Raw genomic sequence first — 18,766 nt, forward strand, 5'->3', positions numbered from 1 at the left:
GCTAGTGTATATAAAAACTATTTACAGCTTTAATAATAGAAATCAAATACCTCTGTTGAATTCTAAATATTCAATGTTATCGCCATTTTTGTCTTTTAAACCATGGAATTTTTCTTCTAATTGAGATACCAATAATTGCCTTCTTTGAGGGAATATTGCCAAAGCAAAAGGTAACGCTGCCAAAGCAGTTGTAAAAATCAATCCCATGTTAGTAGCAATCTCCCACTTTTTGGATTTGCCTTTTAAGAAACCTGACTTTTGTAATTTGACCAAAATCAAAGGTGGAACAACCATTACAGGTGTTGCATTTATGACACGACTGGCAGCGGTCTCACTAACAGCATATACAGCAGCAGTTTGAGATATGCCGACTTCTTTTCCTTCTTTATCATAGACATTGATACCCTTTTTTATTTCCTCACTTCTCATCAAGAATACGTTGACTACACCTGCAGAAACAACAGCTGCAAAAGGAACTAATCGACCTAAAATCATTCTTGTACTAGGCTTTAAAGATTTCAATTTTGGAACTATAGCATTTAAACCTAAGGCAACCGAGCAAGAAGCAGTCACGGCCATAGTATAGTTTGTGATAATCTGTTGAGTGCTCAATGGATGCGATTTATTAGCATTAGCTGTGTTAATAGCAACATTTAATGACTGGTTAGCTACTTGCCAAAAAACTGTTCCCGCTGGACCTAAGTTTGGTGTTAACATACCAGCAGTAACAACTAAATTAGACAAGACACATGAACTCATTCTGAATGGTAAAAATACTGTTTCTCCAGTATCTGGATGTAAGGTAGAATCCAAAACCCTTTTAGCTCTCCATAATTCTGGGGTCATACTAGGTCTTACACCATTACGATATTCCCAGATCATTATCTTAGCAGCTTGAATATCTTTAGTAGAATTCAACAACATAGTTGGGTCAGAGATTTCAGCACAGTGCTTTACCCTTCCCCAGTATGTTGATAAATCATACTTTGATTCAGGTAATGGAACAGGTCCCGAGATTGAGGACGCCATGGTCAAGTTATGCTTTTATAATATTTCCAATTAAAAGATAGATTATATGGTCTTAAAGAAAACCTTGAGTCATATCGCGATAAAAACTCAATATAATTTTTGCACAGTCTTTCTACATACTGAACTATAGTCAGAATGGTAAGAAAATTAGGCATAACATTAGGCATAGGAGTTGATATTCTCAAGACAAATAGGTTTAAGGAATTGCTATTATCGAAGGGTGAACTCAATTCACTGTTTACTTCTAGGATGTCGTCAAGAATATTACATCCAGAGTTCGAGTTACCCAAATTTAACGAACTTAAAGATAGCAATAAACTAAACGAATGCATATCTCTAATATCCGGTAGTTGGGCTTCAAAAGAAGCAGTTTATAAAACTTTAGATTGTGAATATCAAAAACAGTTTCAGTTCAAAAATTGGTATAGATATTACAACGAGCAAGGGAAGCCTTTTATACGAAGTGATTTCTACAAGAAAGAAAATGAAGAGTTTCATTTAAGCATATCTCATGATGATGGGCTATTAGTAGCGACTGTCTTGAGACAAAAAATTTACGAATTAATGAACGAGGATTTTATAGGTAGTTAATAATAATTATACGACAAATTGAAAGTAGTCTATCTACGATATAGCGACGACATTATTCCCATTCGACAGTTGCTGGTGGCTTGGAAGTGATATCATAAGTGACACGAGCAACGCCGTCGACTTCATTGACAATTCTTGAAGCGGTCTTCTTCAAGAAAGCTGCTTCAAAAACGAACCAATCAGCAGTCATGAAATCAACCGTTTCAATGGCTCTTAAAGCGATAACTTGTTCATAAGTTCTTTGATCACCCATAACACCAACAGACTTAACAGGTAATAAGGCAGCAAAAGCTTGAGAAATGTCCTTGTACAAACCAGCTTTTTTAATTTCTTCAATGAAAATGCTGTCAGCTTCACGAGCGATTTTAAGTTGTTCTCTGGTAACTTCACCTAAAACTCTAATAGCTAAACCTGGACCTGGGAAAGGATGTCTCCAGACTAAATCGTGAGGAACACCCATAATTTCACCTAAGTGACGAACTTCATCTTTAAATAATTCTCTCAAAGGTTCGATTAATTTTAATTTCATATCTTCTAACAAACCACCGACATTGTGATGGGTCTTGATAGTTTGAGATGGTCCCTTAAAAGAAATGGATTCAATGACATCTGGGTATAAAGTACCTTGTAATAAGTATTCGATTTCTTGGCCAGATGCTGGCTTAATCTTAGCAGCTTCAGCTTCAAAGACGTGAATGAAGTTGTTACCGATAATCTTTCTCTTTTTTTCTGGATCAGTAACACCCTTCAATTTACTTAAGAACAAATCGGTTGCATCGACAACAGTCAAGTTAATACCTAAACCTTCAGTTAAAGTCTTGTAAACTTGTTCAGTTTCGTTTAATCTCATTAAACCATTGTCAACGTAAATGGCATGGAAACGGTCACCGATGGCTTCTTTCATAATCTTAGCACCAACAGTAGAATCGACACCACCAGAAACAGCACCAATAACTTCAGCAGTTGGACCGACTAATTTTTGAATTCTGGCAATTTCAGTATCAATGAAATTTTCCATAGTCCAGTTGTTGGAGGCTTTACAGATATCAATAGCAAAGTTTCTCAATAAAACTTTACCTTGCTTGGTGTGAGTGACTTCTGGGTGGAATTGAATACCAAAAATACTTTCCTTTTCGTGGGAAATGGCAGCAAATGGCGAGTTGTCAGAAGTAGCAACAACCTTGAAACCAGTTGGCAAAGCGTGCAACTTGTCACCGTGAGACATCCAGACTTGTGAGTGGTCAACGCCATTGAATAAAGCACAAGACGCATCTTCAACGTTCAAGGTAGCTGGCCCGTATTCTCTCTTGTCACCTCTAGCAACTCCCTTACCGTTAATCCAAGCTAATTCTTGCATACCGTAACAGATACCCAAGATTGGCACGTCCAACTTGAAAATATCGTGGTCAACGTGGGGAGATCCTTCCTCGTAAACTGAGTATGGTCCACCGGACAAAATGATACCCTTTGGCTTCCAGGTTAATTCTGAAATCTTTTGGGTGCATGGCAACATTTCAGCGTACACATTAAATTCTCTCAAACGACGAGTGATTAAATGGGAGTATTGGGATCCAAAATCCAAAACCAATATGGTGTCGAAAACTTTAGAAACTTCAATTGGAACGTCAGCAGGATTAACCATTTTTGATATTGATATTCTAATTTATGCTATTTGATATTAAAACGAGAAGTTACTTCCCAAGATCTAATACGAGATGATTATTTGGCGATAATTTCGATTGTATTTATACTAAATTTTTTTTTAATGCTCATCGAAAATTTTATTACTCACACGTCCAACGGAGTCAACCCCTGTGGGATCTATGGTGGAATTACAAGTGTTTCTATGATTTGATATTATATGCTTTTATGTATACGACTCGACGAATCCCCTTAATTATGATTTAAAGCGGCTACATATACTTGAATTAAGGTATTTATTGTGAATAGGTATTCAAGCAATGACTCTGTGTGTATTAAGATTTTCCGCGTTCATATTGCATTGGTTGCACAATTGCAAAATTATTCTACCACGATAAGTTTATTTGTGTTTTGTTTTGCAAGCAGTTATCAAGACTTTATCGGTGTAAAGCCATAGAATAAAGCATAAAATCCTATAACCCAAGGAAACAGCTGGTCTAGTTTTGTGGAAATTAGCTTGAAATCCGCTCAGTGAACTTTTGTATTTGGTTCCATAGCCAGCATTATCGACTCAGAATATCAGATATGAGATCTTTACCGCCACCTAGAGTTACGAGAAAAAGAAGATGGATGAGAATCAAACGTGCCATTCGATCGTTCTTTGCAAAGGGGTATGTGACCGACCCAGGGGCATTCATGCCTACGTCTGCCAGTAACAGACGGTCTATTTCTACAATCAGGAAATCCAGATTTTCACCAAGGTTTCGTAAGTCACGAATCAACCGGTCAGAAATTGGCATAAGGGAAGGAGCCAATGCGGGCATTGCAACCGCATCTTTCGTGGGAAAAATGGCATCTCGAGCATCGATGCCTGTACTAAGACGGCATGGTCCCAAAAACCTGATGAATTTGACAGTCAGATTCTAGTATTTTTAGATTCGCTTAGCTATTTTCTTTAGTACATCCGAATGCAGTTAATTTCGACATAGTACACTTTGTGCCAATAGTTCGGCCAGGCGCCAATCTAAATCTAAATGTTGCTTCTCTAGGAAGTAAGTATTATGTCTGACAGGAAAAATCACGTGACCGATATATTGTGAAAAATATTTAGAGATGAGATAAATTTTTTATGAAGAGATGGTATAACGATAATAAAGGAAACCTGGATTCAATATTAAAGCAAATATGGCGGATGACAAGTCACAAATTAAGATTAAGTTCTTCACTAACGAGGAAGATGAATCTTTACACACATCAGATGCTCCATTGTACGTGCCAGTGTCTTTAAAAAGATATGGGTTATCAGAGATCGTCAACCATTTATTGAAGAAAGATGGCGAGACAGATGAAACCAAGCCAGTCCCATTTGATTTTCTTATTGATGGTGTCTTGTTGAGAACATCATTAGAAGATTACTTGGTGAAAAACGGGTTATCCAGTGAAGCATCGTTGAATTTGGAATATACCAGAGCCGTCTTACCTCCGTCATTTTTAGCATCCTTCAACAACGATGATTGGATTTCATCCTTAGATACCATAAATCCAACATCAGCACCGGTTAAGGCTTCAAACATGAATATTACAGAACCAAAAATTTTGTCTGGTTCGTACGATGGTATTGTCAGAACATACAATATGTCTGGTAAGGTTGAAAAACAGTATGTGGGCCATTCAGGACCGATTCGTGCAGTTAGATGGATTTCCCCAACAAGAATTGTTTCATCTGGTAACGATAGACAAGTGAGATTATGGAAAACTTCAATTGATAGCAATATAGAAGATGATGAAGAAATTGAAGATGGTAGAACATTAGCCATATTAGAGGGACATAAAGCACCTGTTGTATCTTTAGCAATCGAATACCAAAACAATCGTATTTTATCAGCGGGTTATGATAAAGCCATTGGATTTTGGTCAACCAATTACAAGGAAATGACAACCATCCAACCCTTGGAATATGATTCTAATGTCATATCAACTTCTTCGAAGAAGAGAAGAAAGATGGCATTACAAGATTCAACTATAAGACGTCGTTCACCTCTTTCATTCTTGGAAGGCCACTCTCAACCAGTTGAAGATGTTATATTTGATTTCAATGATTCAACTGTTGGTTACTCCGTATCACAAGATCATACAATTAAAACATGGGATTTAGTAACCTCTCGTTGTGTGGATACAAGAACCACCGGATACTCATTATTATCATTATTACAGTTGCCATCCTTGAATTTATTAGTGTGTGGTTCATCGGCCCGTCATATTAATTTATTTGATCCAAGAGTTAGCTCAACTACTACCGAGCAAACTAACAATCAGAAATTAATAGGACACACTAATTTCGTGGTTGGATTATCTAAATGTCCAACTAATGACAATATGTTTGCCTCATGTTCTCATGATGGTACTGTTAAGGTTTGGGATGTTAGAAGTGAAAAATCTTTGTATACCATAACCAGAGAACAAAACAATGCAGCTAAAGGTCAAGATAAAGTATTATCTGTCATTTGGGATAAAGACATCGGCATTATTAGTGGTGGTCAAGACAAGAAAATTCAAATTAACAAAGGATCTGATATTACCAAATAAAACTATGTACAATATATAAAATATAATCCCTTTTAATAAATAGTATTATAGAATCACTTTCTAGAATTCTCCTTCCTCGCTGCATTCCACATGGTCAACCCATAATATCCTTGCCACATACTCTGTTTATCCGTCATATAACCAACTAGCTGATTATCAGAGCCAGCAAGACTATTAGCGGATTTTATATCTTTCCAGCCCATTGCTTTGCGAATCTTTTTCAATTCGTCAGAATTTAACTCTACTTGAGCAGCAGTGCCATATTTCAAGGGACCTATATTTATCCAATAGCCATTTTTGATTTTATTCTTTCTATTTGGTGTTGTTAATTCCTGAATGGTATCTAAATAACTAACCAAATTTTCTGCAGTGTCAATGAAGAATGCTGAAACAACGACAATATTTTCAAATTGTGATTTATTTGGAACCTCAAAATAACGGAAGTCTTCGTGGTTTAATGCTAAATTTTCCGGTTTGGCTTGGCCACTATGTACCATAGATGATCTAAATTGAGATGTGCTGTCAATGAAGTTCGAACAAGAATGGATATACGGAAATAGATCATAATCCTTTTCTTCATTTTCTAATGAATAAATAAATTCATTGCATAAATGCATCAATCCACTGTATTCTATCGCATGAACTGCACCATATCTGGTTTCGTTTTCAGAGCCTATATTTGCAATTTCATGGGCTATTCTTCCTAGTCCTGAGCCTGGTATTATGATGCAAGTCTTTGATCTTTCCTGCACCGGGATTACATGATTCAATTGCTCATTTATAAAATCCATCATAGGCTTCAACTCGGCTTCCCCATCAGGACTCCAGTCTCTTATGTAGTGTCCTAACGCTTCAATTACCCTGTAATTGGTAGATGATGTATTGCTACTGTTTGATCCTTTCAATAAATCAAAATCTTCATACGATATACCAAACTTTTTAACTGCTCCATCTGCAATGGCTGATAATATTTTTTGATTATAGCTTATTGACTGTTCGATTTTCGTCAATTTCTTCAAGTACCCTACATCTTCACATAGTTTTTGTTGTCTCCATGTCATCATCTTGAATAATCTCTTTCTCCGATCGTTCACATTCTTTGTATTAGCAGAATATGCTTGCAAAGATCTTATGGCCGACAATATTTCGATTCTCGAGTGCTCACTTATAGATTGAAAATGATTATGACCAATTGGGTTCTCCACACGTGGAATTCTAGGAACAGATTGATCCCCGATAGTTTTGGTTACATCTATTTTTGATATCAAATTCTTAAAAGCCCCAGTACGTGATATCATATTAGTACAAATAAACACAACTACCAAAATGGGGATTTGAGAATTTCCGAGAACGAAGGATAGCACTATGTAAACCAATACACAGGTGAATGCTGTAGAAAGCAATAATACTCTATCTGAGGGCGTTCTAGATGAATAATGAGGCCTAGACGTCTCCATGAATCAGATTATGCCTTAAAAAATGGTATTTGATCATAGTAGATCTGTTGAAATCGATATTGATGGTCGAGATTGGTAAACGACACAAAATCGATTGTGAAGAACTCTTACTGAAATCATAAAGCACTTGAAGAACAAACGAAATCCAAAGTCAATACTAATATATGCTAACATACAAACAAAATCAAGGCGATGTTTGATTTCGATGATATAACTCCCGTTAAGCTTAATGAGGAAGAACCACAATTGTGTCAGATATTATACGATAATGAATACAAGGAAACGATGGGATTATTACTAGCATTAATGCAGAAAGATGAACATTCAGAAAGAGCATTATGGGTGACGGAGAAGGGAATCGAGTTATTGGCATCTCATTATACCATCTGGAACTATAGATATAACATTTTGATAGGCCTAAACAAGGACTTGTATGAAGAACTAGATTGGTGTGAGCAAATAGCACTTGAAAACGAAAAGAACTACCAGATATGGAATTACAGACAGTTGATAATTGAGAAGATCATAAAAGATGATGGAGGTAATGGATTCAATCCGCATCGCGAGTTTCCTATCATGAATGCAATGCTCCAAGAAGATACGAAGAACCACCATGTGTGGTCTTATCGCAAGTGGTTGGTCGAACGGTTTGATTTATATGATGATGAGAAAGAATTGCAATTTGTTGACCAGAATTTGGAATACGACTTGAGAAACAACTCGGCATGGACACATAGGTTTTTTCTCAAATTCGGTCCTCAAAACGTTAGTCAGGATATCGTCACTCAAGAAATTGAACTCACCAAATCAAAAATCTTGATATGTCCGCAAAACCCATCTAGCTGGAACTACTTATTTGGCATTTACAAAAAATTTAACAAAGATGTTAGCGAATTGTATGAGTTTTGCTTGACATTTGCCAACGTACAAGAATCGCCAGATGTGGAGGTGGTTATAACTAGTACTTACGCATTAGAAATGTTAGCTACCATCTACCAGCGTCGTAGGCAACCTGCGTTAGCTGTAAAGGTATATGATCTTCTTTCTACCACATACGATCCCATAAGAGCCAACTACTGGAACTACGAGAAAGGGAAAATAACCGTATAAGAATATAACGCACTTGATGCATATGGAAATAGTACAGTGTCTGTAGCAGATAGCTAATTTAATAATATACCACATTATGCTATTTAGTGATTATCGTATGTTATCATGAAAATCAGATAAAATGCCAATCGTTTTATTTGAAGTCAGATCGCGTAAAGTTGCAAATAATGTTTCAACTTGTGAATATAGTATGCAACGTAAAAGACTCTTCACATATCTCGTATCTTGGCTTATCTTGGGCCATTTAGCAAACGAGAGGTACCAGTTAAGCAAAAGGCAACACACCTAATATACGGCCTAAACTGAAACAGGCACCAGGTCCCACAATATTAGCATATTTAGCAATCGGTGGGAATATCTCCCGAAGATCCCCCACAGTTGTTAGACGAGAGTCCCAAAAGGTCCAAATTTCGATCGATTTCTTTAACCACCACATCTCCTGCCAATGAGGCAAATGCAACTGCTTCGTCCTCGCAACAACCCACTCCCACACCGGCTTTCACTTAGCGTACCCGAGACGCAATTCCGAACCTTATATATTGCGAACCTTATATTTGGGTAATTTATCCTTAAACCTTATCGGGCGATGTAATCTATATCTAGGGACCGACGCTAGCATTATCTTGCTCTTTTCACATGAGGCTTCCACTGTCAGACCCCTTTGGCGAACTACTTGCACATCCGTGGGATATTCCGGCTGTGGTAGTCTGTTTATCCCCTAAATACTGAGCCCCTTCAGCAATATAGAAAACATCAACACCGATATATCTTAGTCTTCAATTGATCGATAACGTAATTCGTCCACAAAGAGACCTTTTGCAACGTGAACATTCAATCCATCCTTTCCCTGAACCAACTCTCTTGTCTATGGTCCTTATCGAAGGTTGCAAAACACCTAAAATATTGCCTATTCGGGGACTCACACCCACCTCTTATCCCTATATAGCGTACCGGCCACCTAGTCGCCGTTGCGGCGGTCGGCTACAGTCTAGACCAAATATGGCTGGAGGTCTAGAACTAGGCTCAGACGTCTTATACACACTATATGCAGTAACACTCCTTTTCGCCGCTAATACTGTCATGCATAACAGCTGTCCGTCCTGTACGGCATTGGGAAACAGATTGACACTACCTTGTTATATACTTTAACCTTTGAGCCTATACTCTAAACTAGCATATTCCATGCGGGAGACTCTCCTTCAGTGTCAACTATTAAAAGTCTATTCTCGTTATCATGGCGACTAACTGTAGTCTTCTAGAATATTATCCAAGTGTACCCATCAAGCATAATTCCCCCCACCAAAATATTTTCATCTGTTTTCGCATCCTGAGATCTGAGAAGGTCTGGGGTGTGCTTTGTCCCTAGTGCGCTAGCATTGTAGGTGATCTGTAATCCGGTGGCTTTTTCGCCAAAACCATGCCTTTGCTTTACTATTTGTTTGGTCTAATTGGGCGTTCTGCGCTTCCCGCGTGATAGTACGTCTATATTTATCCCACAATTTCAATTCTCTTTTTCCACAATAGGATCAAATTAACCGCGACATATCTGACCTAGATCTGTTGTTTTTTGCCTTATACGATTGTAGCAGGCGAATAGTCTACATATTTGCTTGTTACTTCGGACGCTACATGTAAGGATAGAATAGGCAGTTTCGCTTTATCTTCGTGTCGTATTGTTCGGCTATCTGCGCCTGTATATGAACGGAAAAAACCAAAAGTCGCAAAAAAAAATTTTTGAGGCGAAAAATTAGTAACTTCGTACTTTGGATATCATATGTATCCAGTAGCAGGACGCATCAAGATCCTATGACATAAACGAAAAATTATTAAAAGGAGTAGTCAGCACCAAAGAATTGATTATTAGTAAAGAAAGACATTTTTCTTTATAAAATCATTGGTAGAATATATTCAACCTACTATCAGTTTTATATTGTTATTCTAGCTAAATAAGCAGTTGATCTATTTGAGAATTTAGATATTTTTTTATTTTTCCATCACAGGTTTACTAAACAGATTAACAAAAAAAAGTAAACTACTCATCCATATTAGACTCCTATAGTATATAAGTGATACACATAGTGATGAATGGTCTAGGAATAGTTATTGAAGAGAAAGAAATGGACACTGACGGTGTTCAGGTGGCAGAAGAAGAGACCAAGAGAAATAGCTATCTGGGGGTGGTGCCGGTGTCCATGGTGACGCCAGATAGTGAAAGTGAGATATTATTGCCACCATTGCCCACTGATGAGACAGGAACAGTTCCCAGTAGCATAATGAGCGACCACAAGACGTCGGTGGCTACATCCATCTCAAATGACAGCTGTCTGTCGCTTGAGATAGAAACAACAGGGAAAGATTCATTATTCAGCGAGTTTGTACAAAATCCAACATACGAGTTGAATTCGCCAAGTTTGAACATAGATCCGTTGTTTTCCAACTTGGCGTTGAACGAAGCGCCGCAGGTGGCCGACCAGTCAGCCACAACATCACATAATACGTCGCCTTTAAGACGATTGAAGAACTTCAAGAAAGGAATCCGCAAGCTTTCTCTCTCGAAGATGAGTGCTCCTCCGATGAGTGATCTTGTGTCTAACGCTCCATCGAGTGTAAGACCGGGGGTGAGTCCTCTAATCACCGAAGAAACTATCGATTCGTTTCTGTCGGCTTCCACAATCGAATCATTACATTCAGCCGCTAAGGTGAGAAAGACAAGTTTGATTACTCCCATGACGACACCTATTGGTTCGCCTGTAGGGTCTCCTATCATAACGTTATCGGAAAACTTGTCAAGTTCATCGAAAAATGTTAACGACCTTGAACGTAACTTTTTCCGTAACTTAAATATCAATGGCGCTACACCAGAAGTCTCTAAAATGGAAGACTTAACCAAACTCGAGGATTTAATCAACTACCTGAACTTTTTAAACCAGTTGAAGATACAGGTTATCGATGCTTTTGAGTTAACTAAAGAAAGGTTGATTAAATTTGGTTGGTGTTCAGATGACGATTTGAATAACTTACAGTTTCAGAAGGATTCTTCGTTACTGCAAATCGACACTAGAATATTACAGCTCGAAAAAAATTTGAACAAACAATACAACACGTCAATTTTGTTATGTTCTAACAACAAGGTCCAAAAAAAGTCAAACTCTGTTAGTTCAAGTTCTAGCTCGATGGACAATTTTAACTACATCAGTGAAAATTCGAAAGCATCCTCCATTAGCTTGAAAAACTTGGAGAGTAAATGCTTTTCATATCCTGATTTTTAGTTGTTTACTTTTTTGGTGCATACTTTACGTGTTTGCTACTTTTATGAAGCTTATGTCTTTACGGTGGGTTTATTTCAGGGTAATTTGGCGTACTTTTAGATAAGTATGTCCAATTTAAAATGGGTATCTTTTAGCATATTATAGAGAATTTTTAGATAGAATTGATAAGAATAGATTATTATTCATTAGATAAGAGGATACTTCATTTGTAAGAATAGTAAGATATCGGGTTCGTATTTGCGGGACTAGAATTAGAATAAAGATTGCATATGATATTTTATGAGCTATAATGAGTAAGTGAGAAATGTTGTAAACAACGAGATGAGCTTTTGCGGAATTTCTTGTTATGAATTTATACGAAAATCGTTTTCTAACGCAGACTTTTCTTGTTTCGTTAATTCGGATGTGTGAATGTAATGCTTGCGGTTGCTCAAACATTGTTCAACAATTGAATTCAATACGAATACTTGATCAATTGTAACAAAATACTCAACCTATTCGGCAAATTCGTTTAAAACGCTATTGTATAAACTACATGAACCTAGAACTTATATGATCACACATTACGGTGGTAAAATCTTGGGTGGTCAAACTGTTCTGTAAACAGTAAAGCATGTTTCGAAAACGCAGAATCCAAATATGCTACAAAATACAAGCAAACTTAGTATGAGGACGTTATTCGATTTCTTTCTCGCTTTCCTTTTCCCCTCCAGTCACTCATTGATTAAAGAATGGTGCAGTGAATAGGAAGCTTTCGTATCGAAGAAAAACATACAAAACATAATAAAATAATTTTGCTAACAATTTTTTTGAACCTCATCAACCGAGTCGTGCATATTACAATTTACTTGATCGATGGTTGAAGCACTACAACGTAATTTTACTATCAAATATCAGAACATAGTAATACTGGTCATAGCTTTTACATCTTCTAATGAATTGTCATAATATCGAAAAAAATATGCATTCTATGTAAATTAAATATACAGACTATCTTCACTGGTTGGTGTCAGCTTTTTATATTGGTTGATCATCTGTTCATGCTTTCTCTTTCTTTCTCCAGATCCCAATTGTCGTTTATGCCTTCTGCTTTTCAAATGTATTTGCCAATTTTCCTCTCCAACGGCAATTAGATTCTTTCCTTGCTTATCTTTGCATACCTTGCATTCATAATGCTTCCAATTCTTTTCAGAACCCAATTTCTTATTGCTATTGATGTTGTCGAGAAAGCTATTATCAGGGAAGATATCTTGTAAATGTTCTGGAGCTTGTACATGGGTCACAGAACTAGGACCGGTTGTTAGGAATTGATTTGCAATACTTAAACCTACTTCTCGAACCTTTTCATTCCAGGAACCTAAATCTGATGCATCTAGTAAATATAACTTTCCGCCATATTTGAAGTTAAATCTTGCTTCTTTATTAAGCTCAACGGCCAACAACTTCTTTATCCATTTGACCTGATATTTCGCATATTGCCTTGTTCTAATTTTCATTCTATCAACTCCTTGATTGAACCATCTAGAAGATTCTTCTTTATTCAAGCTTCCAGTCGATTCAAGCCAGGGCAAAAATTCCTTAAAACCTATAACTTGCCATATCCCAGTAGTACAATCGGGAACAGGCACTTGAGCTCTATAAAACTCATATAATTCATTTATTTCGTCAAGTGCTCCAAGTTCCATCATATTGTCGACTCTTTTATCTAACCTGTCCTTTAAAATTTCTGGATCAGAATATACCCAGAAGAGTAGAGTATTGTATCTTAAAGACGTGTCTTCTAATTCATCCAACTTCTGCTCATGGTAAATTTCAGACGGTTTCTGTCCTGTTGTCATGTAAATTTCTAGAGCTCTTCTCAATTTTCTCTTATCCTCAGGATGAAACTTTTCAGCTATTATGGGATCAATCTGTCGTAATTTATCAAACATTTTAGCTACAGGGCCATCAAGAAGTTCAACGTCGTCCTTAGTTAATTCTCTTGTCACTTTCGAGTTATTTATATTTTCACCTACGGTTTTGTTCTTAAATAACAAGTTTTGCAAGTAATAATGTGTACCGCCTATAATTATAGGTATTTTACCTCTACTATGTATGTCTTCGATAGCATTATTTGCTTCTTTTGAAAATCGATGAATAAAGTATTCTTCATTCCAATTAACATGATCCATGACATGATGAGTTATACCATCTCTTTCCTTAAGCGGGTGTTTATTAGTTATTATGTCAAGCTTTTTGTATACTTGCATTGAATCTGCATTTATAATTTCCCCGTTAATTGCCTTGGCAAGTTCAATACTAAACTATAGGTTTGTTAGCAACTCCATATTTCAGTTTTTAAAATAAGGTAATATACTCACTTGTGATTTACCAACGCCGGTAGTTCCCACTATTGTAACTATATTTTTCTTGGGTTTTGTCATCATTAGATTTTTAAAGTACCTAAGATATCTTATTATCATCTATATTAGAATCATTAGTTGCATTTAGCTTATGGTTCCAAATTATGAAAAAAAATTTATTAGTGCGAATTTAGCTACTCTAAGATTGTACATACATTATCCAAACTTTATACCCTGATTTGGGTCCCATGTACCACCCATAGACTCTGAAGGAAAAGTAGGGGTCAGTTGTCCAGAATCTAATGATTTTGCTGGTACTGATTGGTTATTCAAGAACAGTTCAAGTTCCCTTCCTTCTACTCTGCGGTGATACACATACTCATCACATTCTTTTAGCACACTATTGCTTTTAGTAATGAAATCACTGTAAAATTTCGATCCCTCGTTAAGATTTGATATCAATTCCAAATATTTTGTATATACATTTTCTAAAGTTTGTAGTACTTCTTGTCTCTTATATTGTGACTCATTGTTTGTTTGTTGATACTCAGATTCAAATTTCTGGTTTAAATCATCAATACTTCCTTCTAATGCAATTTGGGCATGTTTCAGATCTTCTAAAAATCTAAGGTCACTGTTAAACATTGTAATATGCCTTTCATAAACATCTTCGAATGATCTTTCATCTATTACTGAACCCTCCTCGTAAAGTTTGTATTGTTTCTTTTTAAAACTATCAATTATGCTGGGAAGAATATTATTATTTCTTGCTTTTATTTCTATCCTTGTTAAAAATTGTTTTCTTTGATTCTCTATCCTACCAACTTCATTTATTAAGTCCCTTAATTGCATAATAATTTCATTAATCTTTGTATTTAACTTGACGTAAGTTGAATTAGGGATGAACTGTATTAACTCTTTATAACCTCCACAGTACAATTGCAAATATTGTTCAATTTCACGGTACTGAGAAATGATAAACTGATCACCTTCCTTAGCCTGATCTAAATATGTTTCCATTTTGTTTATCTTAGAAATAAGTTCAGCAGATGCTTCACTTGATTTCAACCTTGCCCATCGTTGGGATCCTTGTCTTTCTCTCATTATGTCATCCTCATCTGCCTCAATTTTTAATCTTTCTTGACAGCCTTCTAAAATGTGTCTACTTTCCAACGTCAATTTTGCGATTTCATTTAACGAATCTTCAATGAGTTTCGTACCACCATAAGATATTATCTCTTGTGAATGCTGTATAATTGATTCTGGCAAATTTTCTGGTTTTTGAATAGTATCAATTGATGCTGGTAGATTCCGTTCGGTGATAAATTTGTACATCATTTTATTTAAGGATTGAATTGGGTCTATAAACAGTTCCCTTATAAATGTATCCTGTCTCTCACGATATGCCTGACCTACTTGAACTATTAGATAAGGTAACAATTCTTTAAATAAGATATTACTTTCACTAGATGATTCAATTGTTTGCGGTAAAATGGATTTTACTAGAGTTGCTCCAGAAATTGGAGGCAAATCACTCTCCTTCGGTACAGGCTTCAAGTAGACTAAATCATTGTCTTTCTCAGCGACCCTCAAAGTGGTTTTAATAGTCTCGGTTAACCCTTGTAAATCTTCAACGACAAAATCATTCACATACTTCTTCTTTTTGAATGCGGATTCACAACTACCAAGTGCAACTTGTAAGTTCGCAACCTGTTCTCCGTATTTGAAGCTTTCGTGATTGAGAATAGATATTCTATAATGTGCCGCAGCCTTAAAGTGATATTGCTTGACTGTTACATGATTAATCCACTCCAACTTAATAAATTCAGACGAGTTACCATACTTGGCTGCAGTCGAGTAATATTCTGATGTTTGAATCGATAGTCTAGCTATAACTGAATCTTTCATTCCTGACGCAAGTGACTTTTGCCATATAGTTTCTTGCGCTTGTGCTATCATTAAGCTTTTCAAAAATAGTAATGTTTCTGGTTGTAGGTCTTTGGGAATACGAATCATTCCCGTCTCTTTTTCATTCTCTTTTTGTACTTGTGAAATCATTTTATCGAAACAGCCTGCTGCAGATTGTAAATATGAACAGGACTTTTTCAATCCTTCATCGGTATACCTTGATTCCTTTAAGGCTGCCTGTGAAAAATACGATCCCAATTGATATAAAATATTCAATTGCTCGATTTTTAATGATCTTGATCTAGTGGGGCCACTTCTTCCATATCCCAAAGTACCGTACCAACAAAATTCGACACATTCATCTGGAAACTTTTTGATCACATTGCTAAGCTGATGATAGTATTGAATACTAACCAATTCATCATTATTCTTGACTTGTTCATTTTGTAAGTTGCTTATGCTATTTCTTAAGTCTGTTATTGTTTGAAGGTCTTTATCAAACTTTGAGGATGGCTGAAAATACTCCTTCTTTATGATATTTCTCAACTCATTTCCTAAATTTATAGTATCAGTTTCACGATATGGAATGTATAATAGATTTGTATTCATATCTCTTCTATCCAATCTAGTATCTACATTAATACATTCTTTTATAGGTTTAACAAAATCACTGTAGATTATAGTTCGTGCATTAGTCGTGCAAATTATTAATATATACAATTTAAGTCCTACGTAAGATCCTAACTTTTTCTTCCATCTTGTGTTCATTATCAACGAGATCATCAACTAATTCATGCAAATATTTCGATCTTGAATCTATACTTATTTCTTCCTCCTGTAACATTTTTGTGTATCCATGTAATTCAATATCTGCTCTATTCAATTCGTTGTAGAGGTTACCAATACTCTGTAATATATTATTTTCTCTAGAACTGTAAGATGAAATATCTATACTTGCAGATATGGAATTCTCAATAGAAGAAGACTCAGAGGATAACTCATGCAATTTAGAAACGATTTGCTCAGCCGCTTTAGACGATTTTGGAAGATGACTTGATCTTGGTGAAACATTGACTGCTTCGGCATTCTCTAACTCCTGCGAGATTTCATTATTAACTATATCAAAAATCTCCTCGTCTAAATCATCAATAAAGGTAGATTTGTAAGTGGGATCTTCATATTTAGCATAGTCCGAGTTTATTAAAGCTCGCATTTCATTAAATATCAATAAATCCAATTTGGAAGAACTAGATGCATTGACTTGTTGCAATGAAGAAGGTTTAGGAATAGGTAATTCTCGCTGCACCGCCTGTGATCGCCTAAGCTTTGCCTTTTCTTCATCTACTTGACGTAAAATTTCCAAGTTTCTTAGTCTTTCCCCTTGATCAACTCTACTATCAGAAGACATTTCGTTTGATGTTTCTATTGGTTCCTCATTGGGTTCATAGCTCGGCAAAATGATCCCAGTATCATTATGCGGTTTTGGTAATTTTGCAAAATAGCTCTTTAATAAACTTAAAACAGACTTTTTCCATTGAGTCTTTGATTTAGATGACGGAAGTTCTTTCGATAATGGCTCCTGCTTCACATCCGGTGTATTTTCGGCCAATAAACTTGACTTCGTTGTCTGGTTTCTCTTCAATTCTCTTGTCGCTTTCAAAATTCTATCATCTATGCTTTCTTCATGAGAGGCACCCAAATTGTTGTTTGATCCCTGTTCCATTAAAACAGACGGATTATCCAAAGAATTTTCCGGGGCTGGTAAGTCTAACTTTCGTTTTTTGAGTATCTCTTGCTCACGCTCATGAAAAATCTCTGCTGCCGCTTCCAAACTCATTTGAGGTTGCTTAGCATCATTATTCTTAGCCTTTTTGGCTTCCTGTTTTCGCTTTTTATGCTTCTCATCTACTTCTTGTAACGGCACTCCTTCCTTAGCAACTTCTCTTTCAAATTTAATCCTTTCAAGATGATTTGCTTCATTTTCCTCGTCAACATCATATAAACCAGATTGGGGCTCATGCTCATGGGGTATGTCTGCATTGTAGTCAAATTCCTGTCTTCTCTTCTTATTCTTTGACTCTAGACTCACTTTCATACCAGCTGCCTTCAATTCTCTTCTCTTTTGCAACAATGATATTCTCTTACTCTCTTCCAACATCCTTTCTCTTGCTTTTCTCTTTGCTTTCTTACCTTGAGTATTTGCTAATCTCGCTCTTGCTTCACTCAACATTTCCTTTTCTTCATCATCCATGTCTTCTTCGTCAGGTTTGGCTGGCTTACTTTCCGGATTTATATTCAAATCACCAACATGCGACGATCCGGTAGCAGGCAAGGATTCAATACCCGGTCCTGATAATCCCAAATCATTTGCATCGCCTTCGGTTCCAACATCATTAGTGTCTTCTAATAATTTTTGATATCTCTCAACGCAATGAGTAGCAGTGCGCCCGATAATAGGAGCAATACTTCTCCACTGATTAGGCAACAACTTAGCTAAACTCAATAATTTCTCATCTTCCTCTCGACTCCATTCTGATTTAACAATACTAGGATTAAGCCATTCATTCCACCTAGCTTTTGCTTGCTTGGCTGATTTTTTGGCGAGTAGCGATGCAACCCTAGACCACTGGTTCAACCCATATTTTGAAACAGCAGCCTTTAAAATCTCATCTTCTACATTTGTCCATACACCACCTTTCACATATATGGGTGGCATTGTATTTATACGTATTCACCGTAATACTAATGTCTCCTTCAAGCTGATAGATATAATGTCTTCCTGTGATTTTAAAACTATACCGAAAAATTCGCGGCCCCGTACAGAATGTAGAAC

The 18,766-nt window shown here is 36.4% G+C and overlaps 10 protein-coding genes across 10 annotated transcripts; 4 read left to right on the top strand and 6 right to left on the bottom strand.

Annotated features, from left to right (window-relative positions):
- Positions 1–42: 42 nt before the first annotated feature.
- On the bottom strand, positions 43–1,029 carry AC631_00428 (uncharacterized protein; the record flags this gene model as incomplete). Its single annotated transcript, XM_015609258.1, has 1 exon — positions 43–1,029. One exon carries the CDS (start codon positions 1,027–1,029, stop codon positions 43–45), a length of 987 nt encoding a protein of 328 aa, XP_015469895.1.
- Positions 1,030–1,164: 135 nt separating this feature from the next.
- Positions 1,165–1,620, top strand: PPT2 (holo-[acyl-carrier-protein] synthase; the record flags this gene model as incomplete). Its single annotated transcript, XM_015609259.1, has 1 exon — positions 1,165–1,620. The coding sequence occupies one exon, from the start codon at positions 1,165–1,167 to the stop codon at positions 1,618–1,620; it is 456 nt and encodes a 151-aa protein (XP_015469896.1).
- A 52-nt stretch (positions 1,621–1,672) lies between these two features.
- Positions 1,673–3,262, bottom strand: GUA1 (GMP synthase (glutamine-hydrolyzing); the record flags this gene model as incomplete). Its single annotated transcript, XM_015609260.1, has 1 exon — positions 1,673–3,262. The coding sequence occupies one exon, from the start codon at positions 3,260–3,262 to the stop codon at positions 1,673–1,675; it is 1,590 nt and encodes a 529-aa protein (XP_015469897.1).
- A 1,184-nt stretch (positions 3,263–4,446) lies between these two features.
- Positions 4,447–5,847, top strand: YTM1 (Ytm1p; the record flags this gene model as incomplete). Its single annotated transcript, XM_015609261.1, has 1 exon — positions 4,447–5,847. One exon carries the CDS (start codon positions 4,447–4,449, stop codon positions 5,845–5,847), a length of 1,401 nt encoding a protein of 466 aa, XP_015469898.1.
- A 53-nt stretch (positions 5,848–5,900) lies between these two features.
- Positions 5,901–7,145, bottom strand: AC631_00432 (uncharacterized protein; the record flags this gene model as incomplete). The annotated part of the gene is made up of 1 exon (XM_015609262.1): positions 5,901–7,145. The coding sequence occupies one exon, from the start codon at positions 7,143–7,145 to the stop codon at positions 5,901–5,903; it is 1,245 nt and encodes a 414-aa protein (XP_015469899.1).
- A 351-nt stretch (positions 7,146–7,496) lies between these two features.
- On the top strand, positions 7,497–8,414 carry RAM2 (bifunctional protein farnesyltransferase/protein geranylgeranyltransferase; the record flags this gene model as incomplete). Its single annotated transcript, XM_015609263.1, has 1 exon — positions 7,497–8,414. The coding sequence occupies one exon, from the start codon at positions 7,497–7,499 to the stop codon at positions 8,412–8,414; it is 918 nt and encodes a 305-aa protein (XP_015469900.1).
- Positions 8,415–10,495: 2,081 nt separating this feature from the next.
- Positions 10,496–11,683, top strand: AC631_00434 (uncharacterized protein; the record flags this gene model as incomplete). Its single annotated transcript, XM_015609264.1, has 1 exon — positions 10,496–11,683. One exon carries the CDS (start codon positions 10,496–10,498, stop codon positions 11,681–11,683), a length of 1,188 nt encoding a protein of 395 aa, XP_015469901.1.
- Positions 11,684–12,660: 977 nt separating this feature from the next.
- Positions 12,661–13,932, bottom strand: AC631_00435 (tRNA dimethylallyltransferase; the record flags this gene model as incomplete). Its single annotated transcript, XM_015609265.1, has 1 exon — positions 12,661–13,932. One exon carries the CDS (start codon positions 13,930–13,932, stop codon positions 12,661–12,663), a length of 1,272 nt encoding a protein of 423 aa, XP_015469902.1.
- Positions 13,933–14,241: 309 nt separating this feature from the next.
- RIM20 (Rim20p) lies at positions 14,242–16,542 on the bottom strand (the record flags this gene model as incomplete). Its single annotated transcript, XM_015609266.1, has 1 exon — positions 14,242–16,542. The coding sequence occupies one exon, from the start codon at positions 16,540–16,542 to the stop codon at positions 14,242–14,244; it is 2,301 nt and encodes a 766-aa protein (XP_015469903.1).
- A 112-nt stretch (positions 16,543–16,654) lies between these two features.
- Positions 16,655–18,649, bottom strand: CEF1 (Cef1p; the record flags this gene model as incomplete). Its single annotated transcript, XM_015609267.1, has 1 exon — positions 16,655–18,649. The coding sequence occupies one exon, from the start codon at positions 18,647–18,649 to the stop codon at positions 16,655–16,657; it is 1,995 nt and encodes a 664-aa protein (XP_015469904.1).
- Between the last annotated feature and the right edge of the window lie 117 nt (positions 18,650–18,766).

The sequence above is a fragment of the Debaryomyces fabryi genome (assembly GCF_001447935.2).
Source record: "Debaryomyces fabryi strain CBS 789 chromosome Unknown contig00005, whole genome shotgun sequence".
Classification (NCBI taxonomy): domain Eukaryota; kingdom Fungi; phylum Ascomycota; class Pichiomycetes; order Serinales; family Debaryomycetaceae; genus Debaryomyces; species Debaryomyces fabryi.